General features: G+C 32.3%; 3 protein-coding genes across 3 annotated transcripts; 1 reads left to right on the top strand and 2 right to left on the bottom strand.

The window, feature by feature from the left end:
* Nucleotides 1-1,055: 1,055 nt before the first annotated feature.
* On the top strand, nt 1,056-1,746 carry LOC123903754 (protein BRICK 1). The gene is made up of 2 exons (XM_045953352.1): nt 1,056-1,343; nt 1,449-1,746. The coding sequence occupies exons 1-2, from the start codon at nt 1,211-1,213 to the stop codon at nt 1,571-1,573; spliced, it is 258 nt and encodes an 85-aa protein (XP_045809308.1). The 5' UTR covers nt 1,056-1,210; the 3' UTR covers nt 1,574-1,746.
* Nucleotides 1,747-4,266: 2,520 nt separating this feature from the next.
* Nucleotides 4,267-11,491, bottom strand: LOC123903743 (nodulation receptor kinase). The gene is made up of 15 exons (XM_045953338.1): nt 10,773-11,491; nt 10,060-10,570; nt 9,018-9,487; nt 8,744-8,894; nt 8,497-8,568; nt 8,328-8,396; nt 7,906-7,977; nt 7,723-7,794; nt 7,469-7,641; nt 6,567-6,793; nt 6,305-6,431; nt 6,161-6,229; nt 5,555-5,744; nt 5,205-5,337; nt 4,267-5,112 (listed from the first exon to the last, which is right to left on the bottom strand). The coding sequence occupies exons 1-15, from the start codon at nt 10,867-10,869 to the stop codon at nt 4,774-4,776; spliced, it is 2,772 nt and encodes a 923-aa protein (XP_045809294.1). The 5' UTR covers nt 10,870-11,491; the 3' UTR covers nt 4,267-4,773.
* Nucleotides 11,492-15,561: 4,070 nt separating this feature from the next.
* On the bottom strand, nt 15,562-19,846 carry LOC123903747 (ABC transporter G family member STR2). The gene is made up of 3 exons (XM_045953344.1): nt 19,023-19,846; nt 17,202-17,923; nt 15,562-16,624 (listed from the first exon to the last, which is right to left on the bottom strand). The coding sequence occupies exons 1-3, from the start codon at nt 19,503-19,505 to the stop codon at nt 15,652-15,654; spliced, it is 2,178 nt and encodes a 725-aa protein (XP_045809300.1). The 5' UTR covers nt 19,506-19,846; the 3' UTR covers nt 15,562-15,651.
* Nucleotides 19,847-23,910: the final 4,064 nt, after the last annotated feature.

The raw sequence follows: 23,910 nt of genomic DNA, 5'->3' as shown, positions 1-23,910 counted from the left end.
TTAGCGTGATAAAAATTTATTCACAGCTGATACTAAGGGTGTGTTGTTATAGCTTATTATACGAGCTTATAAGTTTGTTTCAAAAAATTAGAGGTGTTTGGTAACAAGTTTTTTTTACTAGCTTACAGCGTTTGAGCTTATAGCTTATAGTTTTTTATACTTTATTCCATTTTTACCCTTTAATTTAATAACTATTTACTCTAAAAAAGAAATTACTCACTGTCAATTATGTCATTTTATATTTATTAACCACTTTAAAAGTAAATTTTACCGAACACTTTAATTTCAATTAGTTAGTTTTTCAGCTATCAACTAGCTTATAACTTATTTTTACCAAAAAGGCCTTAAACCTTATTCCTCATATAATTTTGAAGAATTTAAAATTAATTTTATAATTTTTTTTTTTTATTTTTTTTAAGTGAAATAGTTTGATGGTAGAAATTCCCTTTTTAAGGTGAATATGTGGAGTATCCGGAGGTTCGAACTCCGACTCCTATATATAATGTGATGTTTTTACCAACTGAACTAAGTCTACAAGGACATTTTGCATATAAAATTTAGGGCCCGTTTGAACTTATTTTTTAGTTTATGAAAATAGCTTATACAAATAAATAAACTTTTGTGTTAATTTAGAAGTTTTTACTAACAAAAATTGTATTCTTATAAACTATTTTTTCATATTGAAAAGTTTATAATAATACATAAAAAATTATTTAATTACATAAATATGATATGTTTTTGTTATGATCTAAATGGTATTTTTAATTATGAATGAGTTTAGTGGTGATTAACGCTGAATTTAATAGGAAGCATTACAATTCGATTCCTGAAACTGTGATCGGAGGAAGCTGCAATCACTTGATACCATAACTGACTCAATATTAAACCGGTGGTGAAAGTCATAAAAATAAAATAAATAAATAAATAAATAAATAGTATTGTTAATTGAAATTATATTATCCATTTTTTTTTTTGAATTTGAAATTATATTATCCATAAGCAGGTAGTTAGGTGTGAATTTGTATTTACTTTCCTCAAAAGAACCTTTTATTTTTTGTTGACAAAAATAGAACTTCTAATTAAACAGCAAAATGCTAAAGAAAGTTGAAAAAAAGTCCTTAAAGTACTAGAAGAAGTGAACAAGAAAAAGAAAAAGAAAAAGCAGTTGAATAAAAATCTGCATTGGATCTGAAACCAAAGAAGAAAGAAAATGGCACGAGCAGGAGGAATCACAAACGCAGTTAACGTTGGAATAGCAGTTCAAGCTGATTGGGAGAATCGTGAATTCATTTCTCACATTTCTCTCAATGTTCGTCGTCTCTTCGATTTCCTTGTTCAATTCGGTACATATCCTTTTTCATCTCAAGTTTCGATTTTTCTTTGACCCATTTGTGTTGTTAATTGAAATTTATTATCTTTTTTTTTATGGGGTTGTTGTTAATTTTCAGAGGCTACAACTAAGAGTAAATTAGCATCATTGAATCAGAAGCTTGATGTATTGGAACGTCGTTTGGAATTACTTGAAGTTCAAGTTGGAAATGCTTCAGCTAATCCTTCTCTTTTTGCAACTTGATTTGTAATCAATTGTGTATTACATCTTTCTAGTAAGATCTCTTTACACCTATAGTATAATGATGTATAATAATCTTAATGGAATATTCTAAATCAAAAGTTTATGTGTTTGATTAGTGTAATCATGCTTTGTTTGTTTAAATCTAGTGAGATTTGCAATTTATTTGGTTGGTATATGGTTTGCTGCATGGGTTTATTAGCAAATTTAGACTAGTAAAATCTTGTGCTCATAAATGCAATTGTTGCAATTTTAATATTTTTATCATGTAGTAATTGTTTTCTTTCAACTTAGAGCGAGTTTGAGTAAAAATCTCAAAGAACTTATGGAAAAAATATGCAATAATTATGCGTTTTTTAGACAATGGCTTATTGTAGTAGTCAAAATCACCTAGATAAATCAATCGTTCGGGAGAACCCGAGTTTGATTCATGGTGGGAACAATTTGCAGCCGAACTCTTGATTATTGGACCCCCTTCCTTGGGAATCAGAGGGTTAATACATTAAAAAAAAAAAATTCACCTTCTCGATCCGTACAGGATTTCTCTCGCTTAACTTCCACATAAATTTCTATAATATAAGCTTATAAGGGCTTTTCTATAAGTGAAAGAACTATAAATTTATTTTAATTGAGAAATTCTCTAAGGTAGATGTTAATCCAAATAAGATTTCAGTAACACAGCCTCGTGTTTTCATGGTACACGGACAAGCCATACGCTGTAAGCTTAATATTCTCAATTCTTGTGTCACTTCCGATTCATTAGGAACATGCTTATATGCCTGATTCAGTCACTTGAGGCCAACATATGTCATCTTAGTTATAGTAAATTAGTAATAGAAAGTACACATCAATGGATGAGGACTTGTAGTACACCTTTGGTACCTTCCTTTTTGTAGGAACAAGGCATATCGTTTTGCAAATTCTGGAATCTGGATTCCTTCATCTGGATAGAAATAGATCATAATTGATGACATACTAACTTGATGATGTATGCCGTATTAAAAAAAAACTTGATATATGTCATATGTCACTCCTGAGTTTGACATTTCTTATATTAACGGGGGAGTAAGAGCATCTCCAATGGTACGGCAAATTTAGAGTTCTTAACTTTGAGTGGGAAGAATTTAACAATTTTACACCCCAGTGGTGCAACTCTTTAAGAACTTACAATTATTTCTTTAAGAACTTACATCTTTATATTTCTTTAAAATGAATCCCACAAGTTACCTCACAATTATTCTTTTATTGTTAAGAAACAGTTCTTATATAAGAACGATTCTTAAACCGGGGCATCAATGTTATCTACCTCAAATAGTGCAAACTTGTAAGAACTAGTTCTTACCTCTAAGGACCTCTATTTAGAACTGTCATTGGAGATGGCCTAATGTTATTATTGTTGCACATTCTTATCAACACTGTTTCCAGTTTGGATAATAAGAACTGGAGCACTTGGATAACCTTCCCTTAAAAGCTAGCTATAATGGGAAAAGAATCAACCCAATTAAGTACTCCACCAAGCATCTTATACTATTTGATGTAGGGCTCAGGCACCCATAATACTTAAGTCTTTATCAAAGTGCCGCTCCTGACTTCCTTGCTACTGCACTCTACGGCGCTTCACTCGGTCTTTTTTCAGTCAGCCCCTCTGTAGGTAGCCTGTTCTGAGGTGCCAATAACTAGTTCATAATTTGATAAGCACCCAAGCACTCTTCGACATCTCATACTACTCAATGTGAGACGAAAGCACCCTGTAATACCAAAGTCCCCATCAAATCAACTATCTTTTGTTGCTCAGGTTGTGCTTAATCTCGTTTGACTTGCAAAGAACTAAACACGTGTAATTTTCCTATTGTTCTAACTTGTCTACCATATGCTACCATAATCTTCTTTTTCCCTCTTTATAGCTTGTTCTTGTTCTCATTCTCCGTATTTGAGTGTTTTTAAATAAGCAATTCAACATGGAAGAAACAATGTATTTTATAAAGTAGAATAGCTTAGCATCAACGCAATCCCAAAAAAACTGAATTGCACAATACGTATTGAAAAAATAAATTAGCCTTAATAATCATTTGTTCAATATGATTGTGTAGGTCAAATTTTTCTGTGGGAAAAACTATATTACCACTTTACTGTACCTGCTGAGTTCAAGTTTTAATTCTGATCAAATATGAAATGTTATGTGAACTTCTGGTTTTTCTACTGCATAACATTGGCAGATATGCTGTCCCTAGTCCCTACTCCCTATAATTTCAGATCATTCCTCATGTATTGTCTTTAACTCATTATTTCTCAAAATAAGCACTATATTAAAGGGGAATGGAATTGAAAAATTGAAAACTACGAGTGTATGAATTGTTTGTTAAATTCAAGGGTTGATAAATATTTACAAAAATTGTACTTCGTTTATCTGAAAAGGTAAACAGAATTTAAAAAAGAAAAACCTTTGGCTGAATCAAACATCAATGACAACTTTTTATTGGTCAGTGGTCCCACTCCATTCCAATACTAGGACATTTATTCAAATGTTGGTATCTATTTCAAGCCTATTGAATATTTTGCTCTATAATAGTCAATATTGCCCTATACAATTTAAGAAATGGGCATTTTGGGAACAAGTTTTAAGAAACAATCACTTGAGTTAAACGTGTGCAACAGAATCACAACGGAAATTGAGGCCGGATACTTTCACACCACAATTGAAATTTAGAACCATGCATAAAACATTAAAAATAGATGAATTTTTTGTAGTGAAAAAAACACAATAAAAACAGAATATTTTCATTTCTAAAAACAAGATAGGTCTAAAAGTATTTCCCATATATATGTGTTCTTCCTGCTTGACTGAATTTGTCACTAGTCCATCCAAAGTGTGAATGGCTCTGTTGAATGCATTGTGGAACTGTCTTGGTTTAAATCAATATCCAACTTGTTTGTGAAGTTTTTACTTGTCATGTTTGGACTTAGCAAATAATAGGATATGGCTCTTAAATTAGGCACCATATGGTTTCTTTCACATGCATTCAACCCAAATTATTCTTTTCACCTATAAAAACTGGGGCTGAGAAATAGAGATTCAGTTTCATGAAGCATAGAGTGGATGAAAGTACAATCAGAAGTAGTATTTTTCTCTTTTACCATTTAGAATGTGATATTACTAAAGCAAATATCAAAAAAGAATCCAAAGAATTCCATTGACGCTTTTACTATCTCGGTTGAGGGTGTGATAAGGTTTGGGTTGTGATGGTTGATTCTGCTGTAGATGTAGTTGAGGGCAGTGCCCTTTTGTCCATGACAATTGAGTAGCGGTTGGATCCTCCGAGGCTGTCAATGGACTTCATGTATTCAGATGCATTGTTTTCGATAATGAGAGCATCCTCCAACTCGCGGACAATGTCAACCATGCATGGCCTATATGTTGAGTAGGGTTCAAGACATTGCAGTGCTACTTCCACCACTCTCCACAGTGCCTCTGCATGATATCCTCCCTTGATGCCAGGATCTACAATTTCATCCACCTTTGATGCTCTTATGTATGGTTTAGCCTGCATGCAAAGTTATATGTTAGTTCCTACTGAATATAATCACTTTATAGGATTGAAAATTTTATTAATAAAAAACGGGAATAGGATCATACCCATTCCACCAAGCTCCACTCAATCCGTGGTCTCTTTATGTTGAGAGGTTCCCGTCCACTTACAATTTCAAGTAGAACCACGCCAAAGCTGTAAACATCACTCTTTTCAGATAATTGCTGGGTTTTGTAGTACCTGCATAGGGATAAATGTCAGCTATAGGGAAATTTGTTCATATCATGGCTACAATCTGTAACACATAAAACAAATAGGAGTAGGATTTTTGGATTCTTCTTCATCTCATTTGAATTTACATGGATATTTATTCCTTATAATAGGAGTGTTGGGTTTTCCACCCAGATGAGATCAGTAGGAGAAGTTCAAATTAAGATAATTTTAGAAGTTCACTTACTCAGGATCCAGATATCCTGCTGTTCCTCTTACTTCAAGGGAAACATAACTGTCTCCTTCCTGAGGAGCATATTTTGAAAAACCAAAATCTGCAACCTTAGCACACATGCTATGATCAAGCAGTATATTGCTTGATTTTACGTCCCTGTGTATTACAGAGCGTCCAGGAAATGTGTGAAGATATGCCAAACCTGCTCGATCAGAAAACTTGTCAACATTTTATTGTCCTCAATATGTTATAGATGAAAATTGTAGTGGAGTCAGTTATGTCTGCAATTGAGTTTATTATGTGAACACAAAATTTTAGGATGCATCATGCCAAAAAGTTTTCTTTACACTAAAGTAGGTTTTATTATAGAAATCCATATGCCTCTTATATTCTTATTCAAGTGACTACGCGTCTACGGCTGTGGCAACACCTAGTTGTTTGTAGTAAACACTTCATCTTTTTCATTGTTCATTTGAATTAGTTTTATAATTTCATCTGGAATGTTTACATACAATTTCATGTTTTATCCTCCCTGATATGATGCAATGCAAGCTTATTTCTTAGTGCATAGGCATAAGCACAACTTAGTAAAAAAAAAAAAAAAATCACATTAGTTACCTCGAGCTGCACCTAGAGCAATAGAGAGTCTAGTTGGCCAGTCTAATATTTTTCTTTTTGCTGGTTCCCCTGTTATCATCAAATTGAATTTCAGAACTACTGTGTATTAAAACATATCAGCTGAAAGAATTGCGAGATATTTACCATATAGTCTATCTAGCAAAGAGCCATTGGACATGAAAGGATACACGAGAATTTGTTGATCATACTCATTACAGTAACCAAGAAGAGGCACCAAGTTCTCATGTTGTATAGCTGAAAGTAGGTTTAGCTGCATGATGCATCATATCAGATGGTGTGATAGGAAACAAAATATTTCCTTAACTACTATAGGACCAAACTTATAGTTAGGAACTATTTTTATTGTAATCTTGTTGCTCTAACAAAGTGATAGTGCATAATATACCTCGTTATCGAATTCTCGGGTTCCCTGAGTTGATGTTGCCGACCGGACTTTCACTGCCACTTCTTGACCATCGTCTAAAGTGCCTCGGTAAACAGAGCCAAATCCTCCTTCACCTATCAAAGTTTTGTAGTTTTCTGTAGCCAGCTCTATATACTCCAAAGTGAATGGTTTAACTGATACAGACTTTATGAAGAAATCGTCTTTGCTTGGCAATGAGAAAATTATATCTGCATGTTTTTATTGGAGAATGTCATATATGCAATGTAGATTAGACCAAACAAAACATGCTAAAATCACCACTTTAATCATAGCAATGGTCTTCTACCGAAACTCATGTAATCTATCACGATCATAAGTATACTTTTTTCAGTTCATATTGCTACTGTAGGGATGGAATGTAAATTTGTTGGTAGCCATCTATCTAGGAATTCTCACAGGATGTTGATTTTTTAATATAATTTTCCCTGAGTTGATGTTAATTCTCACAGGATGTGCAAATTCCTGACTGAAATGCTAGTTCTATACTATATTTGCTTCACCTATGTGTATACATTACAAGTAAATCTGTAGAAGGAAAGTTGATTTAATCTTAGGGATATAAAAGAAAAAAAGTTCAATGAAAGTGAGTGCAGTTTAAAGATGTAAGGCCCCTTAAACCTGCAGAACATAAGAAGCTCATTGATATTTATCTTGGAAGTTTGTAGAAATCAATAAAAGTCTAATTTCTCTGTATTTTAAACCATGCACTATGTTAAAGATAACACTTTGATCTTGTGATCTGAGAATGTTTATACAGAGTGATGTGACTATAATTTTTTTTTTTTAGTCTAAAAAGAAAACTTGTTACTTTAGAATGCAAATTCACATAGGGTACAAAGGAATATAGAAGATAAAATGCTTACTGATTGGGTAGTTCTTTCCACCAAATCCTTCCAAAGGAATTGACTTGTGTCTATAATGGCAAACAAAGAGAATTCCAACAGCAGCCAAAGTAATCAAAACTGATCCACTTGTAATAGCTCCAATCACGAAAACTTGTCCAAATTTCGGTTTTTTTGCTTTGCATCTCCCATAACTGTGAAAACAGAAACAAATAAATTCTGAGTTATTTTATTCTAAAAACTTCTATTGTTATGCATCAGAGAATTCTTCATACTCTGTATTGATTAGTGAAATGTTCAATTTGGTTTGATCCTCATCGCTCATGTGTTGATTGCAGCCAAAATATCTGGAAATAAATCAAATACAAGCTGAATAAATAAAGTATATTAAAAATATACAGTGATTGAAAATAGCTTCTCAATATTGATGAAGTAGAACTCCAACATATAAAACTTACAATGATTTTAAATGTGGCAGTGAGATAATGGATTCTGGAAGCTGTCCCATAAGGTCATTGTAGCTCAGATCTCTGTTCCATAAATGTAAATCAATCATTTGAAAAAGTTTCAGTGGTAAGTTTTTAATTTAGTGCCACTGATAACAGAAGAAAAATTCTCAATATGATTGAAACCTAAGTGAAGGAAGAAATTGAGCAATATATTCTACATATAGTATCATCCTAGGACACCTAGAAATGCTATAAACTCATCATCCTGGGACATGTAGATAAGGACTTGACTATATACAACATATTTTGTCATATTTTAGTTTTATAGCATGTCGTGCTTGTTTATGTTAACATTTACAAGGACAATAGAAGTTCTATATGCTCATATTATATCATCCTAGGGCATGTTAAACATGAGAAGATATAATTACACTGATATCAGCAAGGAGGACGGCGGAAACGACGGGATATAACCATCAAAATGGTTGTGGCTCAGGTTCCTGCACATAACAAAATTGTTATTACATAATGTATAGAAACAGTCAACTGTTTCCCACCAAAAATAATGTGATAGATTTTAAATGAGAGATTTGGTAGTACAGTATTTGTAAATTGTTCATCTTAGTGACACTGGAGGGAATTGTTCCTTTGAGATTATTGGAGGAAAGATCCCTGGAGGAAATCAAAAAAGAAAAATGCAGATAATTTATGAACACCGTGTGAAAATAAGGTGGAAACAGCTTATGAACATAAGCTCCTCCCAAACAGTCTAACAAGTGCTTATTATGTTAGTAGATAAGCTCGAATAAACAAATTAAAACAGGTCCTATAAAGTTGAAGGATTTACAGCTTAGTGATAACAGATGAATCATTTGAACCGTCACATTCTATTCCCTTCCATGGGAAAAGCTTACAAGGGTCTCCACTCCAACTCCCCAATGCTTCATTGTCTTTGTTTTGCAGCAGCAATTCTTCTCTCATCTTCTGAATAATTACCACTGCCGAAAAAGTGTTTGTGTAAGAGGGAGAAGAAAATAGAAGATTGGTTAAAGGTTAATAAAATTCATCAATATAGCAATCTTAGTGCATAGATGAATACTAAAATGGAATGTAAAACTTACAATCTGTTTGGTTGGTCTCGTCGATCCATGGTCGCGCCTGCAGGATCTCATAGGCATTCAAAAGGGGTCCAAACTTAGATCCAGATGCTTTGACTATGGTTATATTGAGTGATCCATTTGCTGAAATGTTCAAGACAGTGTAATTGTACTTGGATCCTCCTTCCAGTACATCAAAACCCGCCTTTTTAATCTCACTGTTTAGATAGATGTCAAACACCCTTTCTCCTGCTTTGAGAGTGCTATTTAACTCATGGAAGAAGAGAAACACAGAGTATTCATAATCATCGGTCTCAAGGTCATCATGGATGAACACCAATTGCTCAGGGTGAGTAACAGCTGTTTGTAGGACTTCTAAAGGAGGTGTCACACTGCCTTTGAGGTCGACATTGCTGATATTGGAAGACAGTGGAAGGGAAGATGATGGAGTTGATGTTGCTTTCCAGATTCTATCGTTTTGGTCAACTGGGAACCTAAAATTCATAGATATCGATATTGTCAGAAACAAAACAAAGTTGTAGACCAAACACTAAGCACAAATCACTTAAATAGAAAACTAAGGCTACACTAGATATAGATCCCATTTTTTGCAGTTTACACCGCTTAAGATATCCAATCCGAAGCGGCAATCGTGATTCTTACGAGTTGCATATTATAGCGGATTGAATGATAGACTTCTGGATTCTTGTTTCTCTAATTGTTATTTTCATTCAGGTGCATCTCATTGTATCATAAAGGGTCTTTAGACATTTTAGTTCATTCTATAACGTGAAACATAGGTTATCTATGCATTATTCAGAATGGTTAATGCATCATGCTGCTTAAGTTCATGTGGTCTAAAACATGTTTGATATAGCATGAATTGCAGTTATATATCCTTTACAGAGAAAGATGTTTATTTAATATCTACTCTGCATATGATTAAGATACTTCCATAAAATCCAAATAGTGATAACCTCTAAGCCTTATAGGTTTCCTAAAAGATACACTCTCTATATCAAATGGTGGTGGTAGAGTCTACCTCAAAATAAAGTAGATCACATACCTGATTTCATCTTTTGTGCCGCAAAGATTATTTCTGCTTATCAGTTTTAAAACACTGGTACCGAAATCATGTAGGTATTCTTCAGGTAATGGCCTTAATTCAAGCTGAGAAATAAAGGGATTGACCTCCTCCTTCAATACGCAAAAATCTATGTAGTCTTTGGTAGCTTTGAAAACTCCCTCAATTTCAAAGTCTTGAAGCCTAGACGATCTTACTTCGCCTAGTTCTGTTACCCCAATTGAAACATAAAACGAAGAATTTGAACTATCAAATGGAAAGATTCCCCTTATCAGATATACTTGATCCTTAATTGTTGACAATTTGTAACATCTCTTTCCTTCATCTATATCGAACAGTCGAACGTTTTCATTGCTTCTGTGGCTCAACACAATATCAGGTATTTGTCTGCAACCTCTTTTATCAGAGTACCAATGAAAATCTGTTGTATAATTTAAGGTTGTCAATGGATCTGTGTAATCTGAATCAGCACAGCATGCTATGCTCTTAAATCCTGCAAGAAAAATGTCACAGGTTTCAAGATTCTCTCAGTATTGTAAGTATGAAACTACAAAAGAAAAACTTCTATGTGATCATCTGATTTGATGACCTTGTTAATTAAACTACTAAGTTGTTTTCTATGTTGAAAGGAAAAGAAATCATGAAATATATATTATGAGCCAAAAGAATAAGAATTATAGTATTAAGTTACTAACCTTCAGTTGCAGAAGAAGCTGATCTGATAAATATACACAGACAAAGAACACATGCCACAACCAATCTTATTAACCAAATAACTTGTAGCTCCATCATGATCTGAAAGAGAGGTTACCCCAAAGGGTATTCATCTTCCCTCTAGTACCATAAAAATTCTTCTGAATTCTATTTCACTCTCTTCTTTGGAAACAACACCCTTTAGTTTTCTTATATGTTATCAGATTCTTCGAAGAAAGGAAAAATGAACCTCCTTGATCAATTCTCTTATATAGTGAACCTGTTATACCCTTGCGGAAGAATTTGAGGGCACTTTCCAAAAGTTCTCAAATTGTTAAAAAATGGGGTTTGACTTTAGGCCTGGAAACTGCAGGAGGTAGCTAGGAAAAAGATGGAAGACGAGTTAGAGATTGAATTAGTACAAGTGCATTGTTAATATGATTTTTTCCTATAGTTTTATTGTTGATGTTAAACATTATTATTATTCTTATTATTGATGATGTTGAACATTATTATTCTTATTGTTTTGGTGGTGGTTGCTTCATTATCTGTATATATAATAATATTGGTATGGTTTAAATAATTGGACAGACCAGTCCTATGTCTTCTTCTGCTTTCTTTCTTCTCATTCCATGGATGCAGCACAATGAAATTAGTTAGTGGTACCGTTGGAACAGATTTAAAACTTTTTTCTGGTCTACATACTTAATGTTGCGGAGATATATATATACTTCAAGTATGTTATATTTATATATGATTTAAAGTCGCACATTGAATGGGATAAAGTCTGATAATGTGTTTATAAGTGGTGAATTGTACTTGTCTACAAGCCGATTTTATTAGGGTTGAGTTAGTTTCAATTATAATTCTACTTTATATGCCAAGACTTTTTCAATGCTAAGACTTTTTTTTAACAAATGAATGTGACTCAACTGGTTAAGCAGCGTTGAACACTTGTGGAAGAGGTTCATTGCTCGATCCCCACAAAACACACTTTTGAGAAGGGGAAAAGAGTTTTTTTTTTTTTTAGTCTGAATAAGAAGTGACAAACACTATTGAAACTCACACACAACTACAAAGTCTTGAGTTCGAACTAGGTGAAAGTGTTTAACCTAACAATTTTAGAATTGCCAAACAAGATAGGCCTTACAAATGAGGCAAAGAGTTTTAAGCCGCGGACTAAACATTTGAGCCGAGATTAATCCTATGATCAATCAAAAGAATTGAAGATTGTAGGAATACTCTAAAATCACTAGCATGACAAAGGCTAAGTTTCCTATCAAAAGAGATTAGACTTTTTTTTGTTTCTTATGCTTAGCATAATTAAAGCATCTACTGTTTCTTCATATTTTCTACAATAATATATTTAAATTTGATACCAAGGGATTAAGAAATTGGGAAGTGGCTCAATGATACCCCAAAAGAGCAAGTAACCCCTTACAATACTTGTAATACTAGTATAACTGTTCAGCATGAGCTGACTGAAAACTACATCCATTTATAAAGATTTGGCAAAATAATTTGTCTACCTAATTGTTTACATATATCATTACAGATTCACTATTACCATAAATATATTCATGGATAAAAAATAACTACCAAATCATGTGAACAATGATTTGATGTTTGTGTGTAAAAATATTTGTTGCAAAATGTTTGTCTCTTATTTAAATGATTCTGATTAGTTCCTGATCCTAGATTAAAGGGTTTACACAATAATTAAAAAATAATGTACTCTCCAAAATGAAAAGAAAAAACATTGATTAATTTTCATGAACTCTTTTATAGCATATTTGATTAAATAATACTGTCAGAAATCAGTTTGTCAACTGTGTGCACATATTGATCAGATCATACTCTATTTTTTTACAGGAGATCATAATTTTATATATGGTAGGATTTGAGGTATTATATTTTATGTGTATTAGTATTTTGTTTTAGCTTAATAATATTATTGATCATTATTCATTATTCAATAGTATAAAAGTTGTTCTTTCTTTAGGATTTGAGTAGCATCTAACTCAATCTTAAAAAACTGATATATAAAGGTGTTGAATGCTCAACTTATAAACATATTGTTTAACTATATTTTTCAGTGAGACTCTTAACACACTCTCTCATGTTTAGGGTTAGATATTAGTGACATGATTTGAATGATCCGATAGCAGTAATTTGGTAGTAGGTAGGGCAACATATCCTTAAATAAATTTTGATATCATTTTAGAATATGGGTTAGAATCTAATTCAATTTTCTATGTCCTTTTTTAGTTTAATGGATATGCTCTGTCAATGTAAATTAATTTTACACGGATATCCAATAGTAATTAAGCATTTCTCCATGTCATACAATTGAAGTGTGGTATAGTGAGGTGATTTGGCGGAATACATAGTTACTATTAAATGTCAGCGTAAAATTAGTTTACACTGTCTGTGCATATATTATTTTCTCTTTTTTTTTCAAGTAGCGGTTTTTTTAAAAAGAAAAATGTAGCAGTTTTAGTATATATGATAATATAATAGTATAATATCGGGCAATTAAAAATATACAAAAAGAAAGTTTTTTTGGTCAAGGATACAAAAATAAAGTTGTTGGAGGCAATATCTAATATCTTCAAATGTGTTTGGAGTGCTGTCACGTTGAGGAACCTTAACTGCCACATTTGATGATATATTATAGATTTAACAAATTAGTTTGTAATTATTAATTATCTAGTACTTTTATGTCAAACATTTGGCATGTTAAATTCATAACCATCAGTTTACTAGCTAACTGCATTTTTTTACTGATTCCAATTCTCTCATTTTATTATTATTATTATTATTATTATTATTATTATTATTATTATTATTATTATTATTATTATTATTATTATTATTATTATTATTATTATTATTATTATTGTAATTAAATGGAATCAACCCAAAGGTTTGAAAATCCAAAATATAGGAAAAGCATTGTAAATAGTACAGAAAGGATAGATGTTGAAATGTTTTACTTAGTCCACCCCTTAGGAAGGACACTTGAAGTAATTAGTCAGCGTTACAAGTTGCATAAAATCTTATATATTGCCGCTAATTTCAAAGCTGCTGGGTGTTAATTGGATTTTTAAAGCATTGATGCAGTCACTATACCAAGCCAGCCACCCATGTCTTCATTATCTTTTATTCTTTTTGTTAAAAACAAATTAATTAATTTTTTTTTATAGAAATCAATTTACTTTATTTCACTAGTAAAAATATAAGCAAAATCGTCTCATAAGTGTAGCTCAAATGATAGCTACCAGAGATATTATTGGAGTGGCGGGGGTTCGAATCCCAAATTCCACATTTCTCACATTTAAATGTGTGAGAATCTGGTCATTATGTTACTTGACAAAAAAATATAAGCAAAAGCGCTAGAAAGTGGGGGTAGATTGTAAATATGGGATTAGACGGGCTCTCTCCTATTACATTATCAATAAGTGGAATCTCAATTTTTGAGATGGAACAAATAAAATAAGAAGTAAGATAGAATTGTAAGGGGGTCATATTTAAATTAGAGAAAATCTTTTGAAAATTTTACATGAGACACTCCTTTTTATGGGTGGATCAACTTAAGACATTAAGTCAAAAACTTCGGCTCAACCCGTCAATGGCAGGTTAAACACGAGTCAGTCTTGTTAAATATGCTTGGATCTCATCCCAAAAAGTTAGCTCAAAGGGTGAGGTTGCCCTCACATATTTATACACTTCACATCCCGGGAACCTAAGCAATGTGGAACTTCAAACAATCTCAAACAACACAACAACACATTCAACAAGTCTAATCCGTTTTGTCACCCTTACTAGGGTAGGGCTTAACTTTTTAATCGGGGGGTGTTAATCATATTAGGACCAATTTTCCAAGTTAGTGGTCAATTTCATTAGCTTGTTTAAGAATAAACTTCAACATTAAAGTTTGTAGAATTAATGACTTCATAGTATTAGTGACATACTCTATCAAAAAAAAAAGAAGTATTAGTGACATACTTCCTCTATTAGTATTAGTCTCTCCTTATATGTAAGAGGTACAATTTTTTATATCTTTTTATAAGATTATTTTCAAATTATAAGATGAATTAATTATTTTTAAAAAACTATCTCTAATTAAATAGTGAGAATTAAAAGACGAAGCATTTTTGTGTCTTAATAATTTAAGGATAATTTTAGAAAATAATATTGTGACTAAAAATTTTCTTTATTCTTGTGCATGGATAAAAATGATCTTATAATATAAGAACATATGTATGTGACAATAAATTATTCTTTTTCTCTTCAAAAAAACAATAAAAATAAAATAATCTTTTTGGTATTTCTAGAGATTTTTCATCATGGTTGGGAAAATTGGCAATTGGCTTGCCTATACCCGACAAAGAGAATCGATGCTTCCCATGATTTAATGGCCTTGGCATATTACTTAGTAATCTTTGACAACTAATATTTCACAACACCATATGAAATATTAGTTGTCAAAGATATAGAAATGTATTGTATTAGTTTGTTTTCATAAGCTATCCTAGAGAGCTTATATGGATAACATATAAAAATGTGTTGAAAACAGCTTATGAATATATCATAAGTTGTTTCCATAAATTCTCCAAACAGTCGCATCGCATAAGTGTTTATGTCATTAAATAAGCTCAACTATATCGGTCCAAACAGACACTTAATCTTGGAACTATCATTTATCAAACAAACTTCCTCTATAGTCCTCTTGATTTGATTTATTGTGAGGTACAATACAATATGTTTCAGTAAGCAAAACAAATTCAATTTTTCAAATACAATACATTGAAGCAACAGATATCCAAACAATATGTTTGCAGTATACAAAACAAATGAAATGGTTAACTTTATCACACACTAGGACCTTTGATTTTTCGATGCAAAACGAAGAATAATGTAAAATAAAATCCTATATAGAACAGCCCAACCTAACATTATAAGCACATTGTTCCTCTTCTTAACCTCATCAATACCAATATGAAGACTATGCAAGATATCAAAACCAGTAACAGGTACACCATCATTATTCCCAAAAATATCATGCGTTTGATACTCGTTCATCAATAGTCCTTCATAAGGATATGTCATTGTCGAAATCTTATTCATCCAACGCCAATATTTCGGAATATCCTCGCTGCTCAAGAAGTATCCACAGAACAAGAAGAACAATGCAGTGAAGGCAATGACAGCAGCATAGCCCAAGATGTAGTTTGGAACCACAGAACTCACAAACACAACAAACGAATTTGTGGAAAGAAGAGAAATGAAGAGAACAAGGAAGAAGTATAGAAAAGGGCCTCTAAGTTGTAAAGCAAACCAAACAATGCCTGCATAAGTTAAAGCTTGGAGTGCAAGAAATGGCATGTGAGTGATTAAGCTGGCTAGGGTGTAAGTTGAAGCTCTATAAGCATTGTGCGAAGTTTCGCGGATGAAAATGAACCTCTCTTGGATGAAGGCAGGGACGGCGTCATTGGAAGAGAAGAAAAAGAGACATACTGTGAAGATAAAGAAGCTGAGACGGTTCGTGATTCCTTGTAAGGTGTCTTTTGGATTTTTGAACATTGTGGCCATCATGATTCCCATGAAGGTGAGGACCATTAGTCTTGATAGAAAAAGCTCGGGGGTTCTCCGTATGTTTATGAAGTTGCGGCGCATTAGGATCCATGTCTCTCCTATGTACGAATTTGAAAACTTTGGGCCTAGATGTTCTGGTGTGCCATTTGCTGGGGTGAGGTAGTCACTCTCATCGACTATGTAGTCACTGCTATGTGGTGTTGGTGTTGCTGGAAGGATTTCACTTGAGTATGTGTAGTAGCCGGGGGAAGCTTGACTGCACATCACACAAAACAATGGTATTATTACAAGTTTGGCTTTAATTTTGATTTCATATATCAACTTATCACTCGATCATGTTAGTAGTAATAAAAGTTTTACTCAAAAATTAATTCAAAATCACTTTTGCAGTAATGTGGCAACGCTTAATTTATATCGGCCTCAATCTTTTATTATCTCTATAGTCTCTCCAACCACAATCCACACCTCATCTCTTGGATTAATCTACTGATCAATGTTACCATTAGATTAATGCAAGAGTTTAGGTGTGGTTGGAGAAGTAACAGAGCATTCAAGTCCCATTTATATGCATTCACCAAGTTGTCTAACTTTTAATAGCTTAAAATTTTACCAAATGCTTAACAAGAATAACTTCAATCCATATACATTGTCTTTGTCAGCCAATCATAATAGTCAGATCATTTAAAATATTTGACTTTAATCACAATTATTTCTAAAATCACACATGATTAATTGTGATCTCTTGACACTTGGTGTAAAACTATGCTTGTGTATCAAAATTAAATTGAACAAGAATTCTCATATAAACTATTGAATGAATAAATGCTTTTTACCTTGCAGGCTTCTGCGCCTTTTGCTCATTTTTAAGTCTTGAGGGTGTGAATTTCAAGAAAGCTGCACTGTTGCTAGCACTCCATGACATTGGTGTGTTATTATATGGACTTCTAATACTATGATCAAACTCATCATTCAAACTCCTTCTACTAACTTGTGATGACATAGAAAAGTCTTGAGATTTTTCCTCAAATCTAGATCCTCTATGCATAGGAGAAGGTGCAACAGAATTCGACATCGAAATTTCCTCCATGTCACTCAAAAGAGGTGGTTTCATTCCTGTTTTTGCAAACTCAGCTAACACCTCAACACCAACAACATCACACTGATCATACTCTTGTATCACATCAATGAGATTCTCAATTGGATTCTCTCCTTTAGGTACTTTTCGTCCCATTCGGTTCAAATGGGGAGTTACATCTTTAAATGATCCTTGAAACATGAGTTGTCCTCTAGCAAGGATGATGAGATGGTCAAGGAGAAGCTGAATTCTTGATGAAGGTTGGTGGATTGTGAGAATAACTGTGCTACCATTTCTTGCTATGTCATGTACTTTTTCAATCACACTAAGAGCACTTGTTGAGTCTAGTCCTGAAGTTGGTTCGTCTAGGAAAAGGAGTGAAGGTCCATGGATTATATCTACCCCGATTGAGACTCTGCGACGTTCTCCGCCGGAGATTCCTCTTGTTCCTTCATCTCCTATGTAGGTGTTCCTAGAATACTGCATGCATAGCACAAAATTGATGGTTTAGTATAATATTTTTTAGTTTGATTTTAGTTGTGGGACAGACCGACACTTCAGGTTGAAAATGTTTTAGAGTGTTTGACACTCATATGATATGCATTGAACATTTATGCTATGTTCCAGTTTCTGAATTATAATTTGTTCTTGTCTTAGGTAGTTACAAATTAGTTGGTAGTTGGTTATATTAGTTAACTTTGGATCACTAATGTTACCAATATTCAACTATAATATAACTAATAACTTTTGATTAGTTGGATGTTTTTAAGGTAACTAATTGCAACTTCCAACTAATCATAGCTAATTTATAACTATCTTAAACAATATTGAACTAAACTCTAATTAATGTTCAACTATATCAAACAAATATTAAACTATTGTTTTAGCTATGTTGAGGACACAACTTAGTAGACAGTCTGAAACCTAGCATACAATTCCTTTTCAAATAGACATAAAAATGGAAACATTAATTAATACTATAATTTTTCTGTTTTTTAATGGTAATGATGATAAACTAGAACTTTAGAGGCCATAATTGGATGGTTAGGTCTGGTTTCTTGATGGTAGATGGATACATCAAATGCATAGCTCAATAGTTTATTATTTCATCTTAGAACATTTTTTGTAAAGAAACAGTGTACAAATTACATAGTATCATGTCTCTTTTGATATGTTTTTGATCAAACTCATTATCATAGGATAAATTAATGTAACACTTAACAAGTTCCTTTTGATATGATGATGAATATATATAAATCTTGAAATATACATCTTTGTATATGCATATGTGTGTCCTCAGTTACATGTTCTACTGTCATGTTCTAAACTTTTGTTAGTAACTAGTGACCTACGAATTATTAACATAGACACCGGACACAACACTGACACATCGACACTAATAATAATTTAACAAAGTAGAATAATTGAATGTAACTGCATATGTCAATGTTGTGTCAGTGTCGGACACCGAACAAACCTTCATAATCAGGTAGCGCCGTATCGGTTCTACATAACTAGTGGCAGATATTATTACATGGAATAGATTATTTTGAAGTTTGAAAAGTTAAAAAACACTTACAGATAATCCAAGCTGTTCAATAAGCTTCTCAACTCTCTGCATCTTATCAACAACTGAAAGTGGCCCTAATCTGAAGTCAGCAGCAAACATCAAAGTCTCATAAACAGTAAGCATAGGAAAAAGCCTATCTTCTTGCATAATATAAGCAGAAGTTCTTTTAATCAAACTGGCATTCACACTATTTCCATCCAATGAAACTTTCCCTTTAAGACTTCCACTTGCAATTCTTCCAGCAAGTCCATCCAACAAAGTTGATTTTCCAGCACCACTTGGTCCCATAACTGCAGTGATACTACCCTTTGGTGCATAACCAGTTATATCATGCAACAAATCAACGTCTTCGTTCGACCAATTTCCATCGATTTTCTTCTTCTTTATGACTGTGTAAGTAAGAGATTCAAATTCAAGTCCTCCAGTGAAACTCACAGGCTTATGTTTTATGTCAATCACTGTTTCATGACTTTTTGTAGGTTGTTTGTTCATTTTTTGAAGTGCAAGTTAAGTGTTTGATAAAATGTTTCAATGAAAATTCAAATCAACATAAGTGTTTGATAAAATGCTTGAAAGAAAATTCAAATAAACATAGTATGTTGTGATTTGTGAATGGCTCCTAAACTGAGGGGATGGTGTGCTGAGGATGTATATAAGAACATTGTATGGCCGGTTTGTGTTTTTTTAAGGAGATTGTTACAAAGCTAATACAAGGTTGTCTTTATTGAAAGAATCCATTTAAAGTTGTTTTTATTGAAAAAATTATGATTAATTGATCCTTGGTTTCTTCATCATTTTGATTAATTGTGTTATGCATGCATATACATGATCATGTATATATTATTATATCAAAGAATTAAAGGCTGGCTATGATTAATACTTTGTTTGGATTTATGTTATCCTTAATGTAAGGTAGTAACAATCAAACGGACTTAACAATTCTAAAAAGGGGTATAAAACAATTGGTCACTTTGGACTAATTGATATATGTTTAACTTAAGAATGTTATAAGGGTTATCACATAAGTAAAAAATGTTATCTCCTTTTCACCAATGGTTAATTATTATTTCTTTTAATCTTAAATTTATAGCATATCAATAGGGAAGTTTAAAACTTAATTAATCAAGTCACAAATAATACGAGGGAATTAGTCAAAAAAATAATAATACCAGGGAAAAATTCAATCATGTCTTTGTTGGTTGTGGTTAATATTAGTAAGTGATTTGTTTTTTTTGACAAATTAGTAAGTGATTAGATAGGATAAATTAATTGATTAGTAATTAAAACTACATGATAGTAGCATCCTTAAACGGTGAATATAGAGTCATTTGATCTACAAAATGTAAGTACCGTATAAAATAGTAGATGACATAATATCATAGGTTATTAAACAAATTTTGTCTTCAACGATTATTGGAATAGTGGTTATTTTAGTATTTTAGACTAGTGCATAGAACAAAAACTGTACCGCGATAGTGATTCAGCAGGGGACAAAAATTTTAGTTTTTACACGGTACAACTAAAGTTGTCTTTTTCAGTTCCTTATTTTTTAGCAATCAAACACACTCATAGTGTATATTTTAAGGTTTATTTTTTGGCCAAGTAATCTATTGGCTAGAAATATCACTCTTAAGGTGGATAAGTGGGATGACCGGGTTCGAACTCGGACCCACTGTGTATATAATGCAATGTTCTGTCAATTAAGCTAAGCTTACAAAAGTATTTTAAGGTTTATTTAGTATATATAATATATTGATTGTACAAACATTTTTTACTCAAACGTCCAATAAGTAGTAATTTAGAAAATATAACAATATGTCATAATAGTGAAATATAAATACTAAAAGTCTATATAGTTAGTTTTTCAATTTTGAATGAGCAGAAAGTATTATAATAAAGATTAGAGAAAAAAAGAATGACACTCCCTCCGATCCTTATTGGAAGGAGTATCATTAGATACTTTTTTATCTAATTTTGTTGTTGTTAAAAAATTCATATTTCATTTTCATGAGTTTAGTTGAGCTAGTAGGAATATCGCATGCATGATTGAAGTTCGTATCCCAAATACTTTATTTATTTATCTTAAATATGAAATTTTGCCACTAAACTACCGGACAAAAAAAAAGTTCTCATAGTCCAATTAAAAAATATTCAATTGCATCTAAGTTTTTACCGTAATTATATTCATATGAGATATCATATATGTGCTTTAAAATCTTTTTTTATAATAAATATAGTGTTGATTAATTATGTCAAAAGCACCAACTGACGCATTTGGCCGTACAATTTTTTATTACACATATGATTTTTATTATTTTCATTACCAAAGTTTTAAAATATTTTGGGATATCAAAATAAATTGAGTCAAGCGGGTTCGATTCTCATGTTAGACAAATTTCTATTCTATGTATCCAAAAAAAAAAGGACCCATTTAATGTCACATTTTACGATTTATATTTTCAAAATTGTATAATAATGGAGGAAATGAAAAAACTATAAAATGAAGAGGATCCCAACTCCTCAATCATAGTTGTGCAAATTTTTACCTATATTTATATACTTCCTCTGTCCCAAAATAAATGTCATATTTGATCACATTCATGTTTGCCGATGTACAACTTTGATCATTAATATATTAAGTTATCTATTATTTAAAATTGTAAAAATTATATATTTTAAAAATATTACAAATGAAACAAAATCTCATATGCTAATATTTACATATACATATTAGTATAAAAATATACTCCCTCCGTCCCAGAACTTTGGTACTTTTAGGATTTTAGTTTTATCCTAAAACTTTAGTTTTGTTTTTCATTTATACCCTTTATTACATTGATTTTTTTTTTGAAAAAACTTTAAAACTAGGTGGAGGCAGCTAGTTAGAAAGATAAGCAACTGAAAGAGTGCATGCTGACGTAAGATTTTCATTAGATTTGACACAAATTAGGATTTGAAAGTTCAAAAATTTTATTTCTTGGTGAGAAAATTTGAACAAACATTGCCAAAAACGTCTGATGCGGCTTCTGATGCGGTTACGATGCAGCCGTATACGTGAATTAAGATCACACCGCAATTGCGGTGCGATGCGAATGCGAAGGCTACAACATCAGTGATGAATAATTTAGCAAGTGAACTAAATTCGTCGCTAAGTAATAAAATTTATAAGATTCGTATCCACAGGGATTGTTCTTATTTTCAACTAGACAATTAAATTAAATTAGGATTAATAAATAAATTGCAAAGGGGGGGTTTTCAGATTGATTTGTAGTAACAATGACAATAATTAAAATCGCAAGAAAATTGAAACGTGAACTTTTAATAGAGAAAGACGATTAGGAATTAATTTGAATCCTCTCTTTGTCCCTAACTGGTACTCTAGGTTCTAGTCCTCAACAATGAAATTCTTATAATTACGACAATATAACAAAATAGACCGAGTCCAATTCCTTGGCTCATCAATCCCGTTTATCTAATAAAGTACCCTAATTCCTTAGGCGAAACTAATATTATCAAAAGCTTTAACGAACGTTATATTAACAATCATGCCAATTAATTCTATATTCCTATAGCAATTACTATTGACAAACAATTAATCTAGTTCCAGTATAAACCCTAGGGTCAATAGTGATTTATAACTTAAAATCAATTCGAAAGTGATCAATTAACGAAAAGCAATAAACACAAGATTAACTGAATAATTATAAGTTTTCATTGAATAAACTAGAACACGTAGTTACATGGCTCAGATAGTTTCAAAGAGAATCATCTATAATTCCTAATCTAATGAGATTAGTTACTCATAATAGTAATTGACATAACAAAAGAGTTAAGAAAATTATACATGAATAACCGATGAAGACCGCGACGGCGAAACCCTAGAATAATCTTCTTCTCTTTTGCTGCCGGCACGTATTTCTCTCTCTCAGGAACTTGTTTCTCCGTGATGTTGTTTGCTTGATCTCCACCTGCCGTTTTCCTCGTTTCCAATTTTCTCTCCAATGTCTGCGTTCCCCTCCTGCTGCTGTGCGTGATGCCTTATATATATTATCCATGAAACCTAATGTTTTCTTTTAGCCACATAAGCCAATCACAATTTTACTTTCTTTTTGGGCCAGCAAACCGTTTTTGTTCTTTTCTTGGGCTAACATTGTACTACATGCCTTATATTTAAGACATGCTAAATAATATAAAATATAAAATCAAATATTATTTGCAACTCTTCTATTTGGCAACGGCCGATTGTGTGATCAATCGCCCCATAATTCTTCATAAAATCTTCAATTCCTGGTAGCTAATAATCGTGCCATGATGTTGATGAGTTGTGGTGTGATTTTTCCAGAATTTTGCCCGTTTTGTAATTTCTCTTCAGATTCTTTGTGATGTATCAACTCTTGCTAGAATATCTCTAAACCATGTAATTATACCTAAAAACTTATTAAAATACTATAAAATTGCTACTCAAAACATAGAATGACAGACTGTCATTACAACCCCAAACTTGAACTGTTACTTGTCCTCAAGTGATATGCCTGTCAAAACAAAACTGTCAGGGAATTAACAAATTAATTTGAATGATAAAAATCTCATAAACCTTTTTCTCTTCATCCGGCAATAGAACCACCGGTCTTAACTTCAGTGATTCTGCTCAATCAACACTCTGACTTCTAAGACTTCGATAAGATTAAGTCCAATGACTGTTCCACACGATGTTCAAGGTTCAACCTTATCTCTCACTCACCAATTCACTCAATTTGACAGGGTATTCACTCCATCAACATGCAAATGCTATTTTACCATAAGCTTGAAAAAATTCTAAACGTCAATCAAAGTAAATACATCACACACATTTTTGAGGTCTTGAGGGTTATAACTTGGCTTGGCTAAATGGTGGGAT

The sequence above is a fragment of the Trifolium pratense genome, linkage group LG2 (assembly GCF_020283565.1).
Source record: "Trifolium pratense cultivar HEN17-A07 linkage group LG2, ARS_RC_1.1, whole genome shotgun sequence".
In the NCBI taxonomy this organism is placed as follows: domain Eukaryota; kingdom Viridiplantae; phylum Streptophyta; class Magnoliopsida; order Fabales; family Fabaceae; genus Trifolium; species Trifolium pratense.
This window is presented reverse-complemented; position numbering and strand designations above follow the sequence as displayed.

Bases quoted from the DNA above. Each gene is read 5' to 3' on its own strand.
- LOC123903747 (XM_045953344.1), bottom strand. From the start codon at position 19,505: ATGAACAAACAACCTACAAAAAGTCATGAAACAGTGATTGACATAAAA. The intron at 17,924-19,022 runs GTAAGTGTTTTT...CTATGCATGCAG, and splicing joins TTGAACAGCTTGGATTATCT to TATTCTAGGAACACCTACAT. The intron at 16,625-17,201 runs GTAAAAAGCATT...TGTGATGTGCAG, and splicing joins AAGGCGCAGAAGCCTGCAAG to TCAAGCTTCCCCCGGCTACT.
- LOC123903754 (XM_045953352.1), top strand. From the start codon at position 1,211: ATGGCACGAGCAGGAGGAATCACAAACGCAGTTAACGTTGGAATAGCA. The intron at 1,344-1,448 runs GTACATATCCTT...GTTAATTTTCAG, and splicing joins CGATTTCCTTGTTCAATTCG to AGGCTACAACTAAGAGTAAA.
- LOC123903743 (XM_045953338.1), bottom strand. From the start codon at position 10,869: ATGATGGAGCTACAAGTTATTTGGTTAATAAGATTGGTTGTGGCATGT. The intron at 8,569-8,743 runs GTAAATCCTTCA...GATTTCCTCCAG, and splicing joins TCATCTGTTATCACTAAGCT to GGATCTTTCCTCCAATAATC. The intron at 5,338-5,554 runs GTAAGTGAACTT...ATCCCTATGCAG, and splicing joins GCAGGATATCTGGATCCTGA to GTACTACAAAACCCAGCAAT.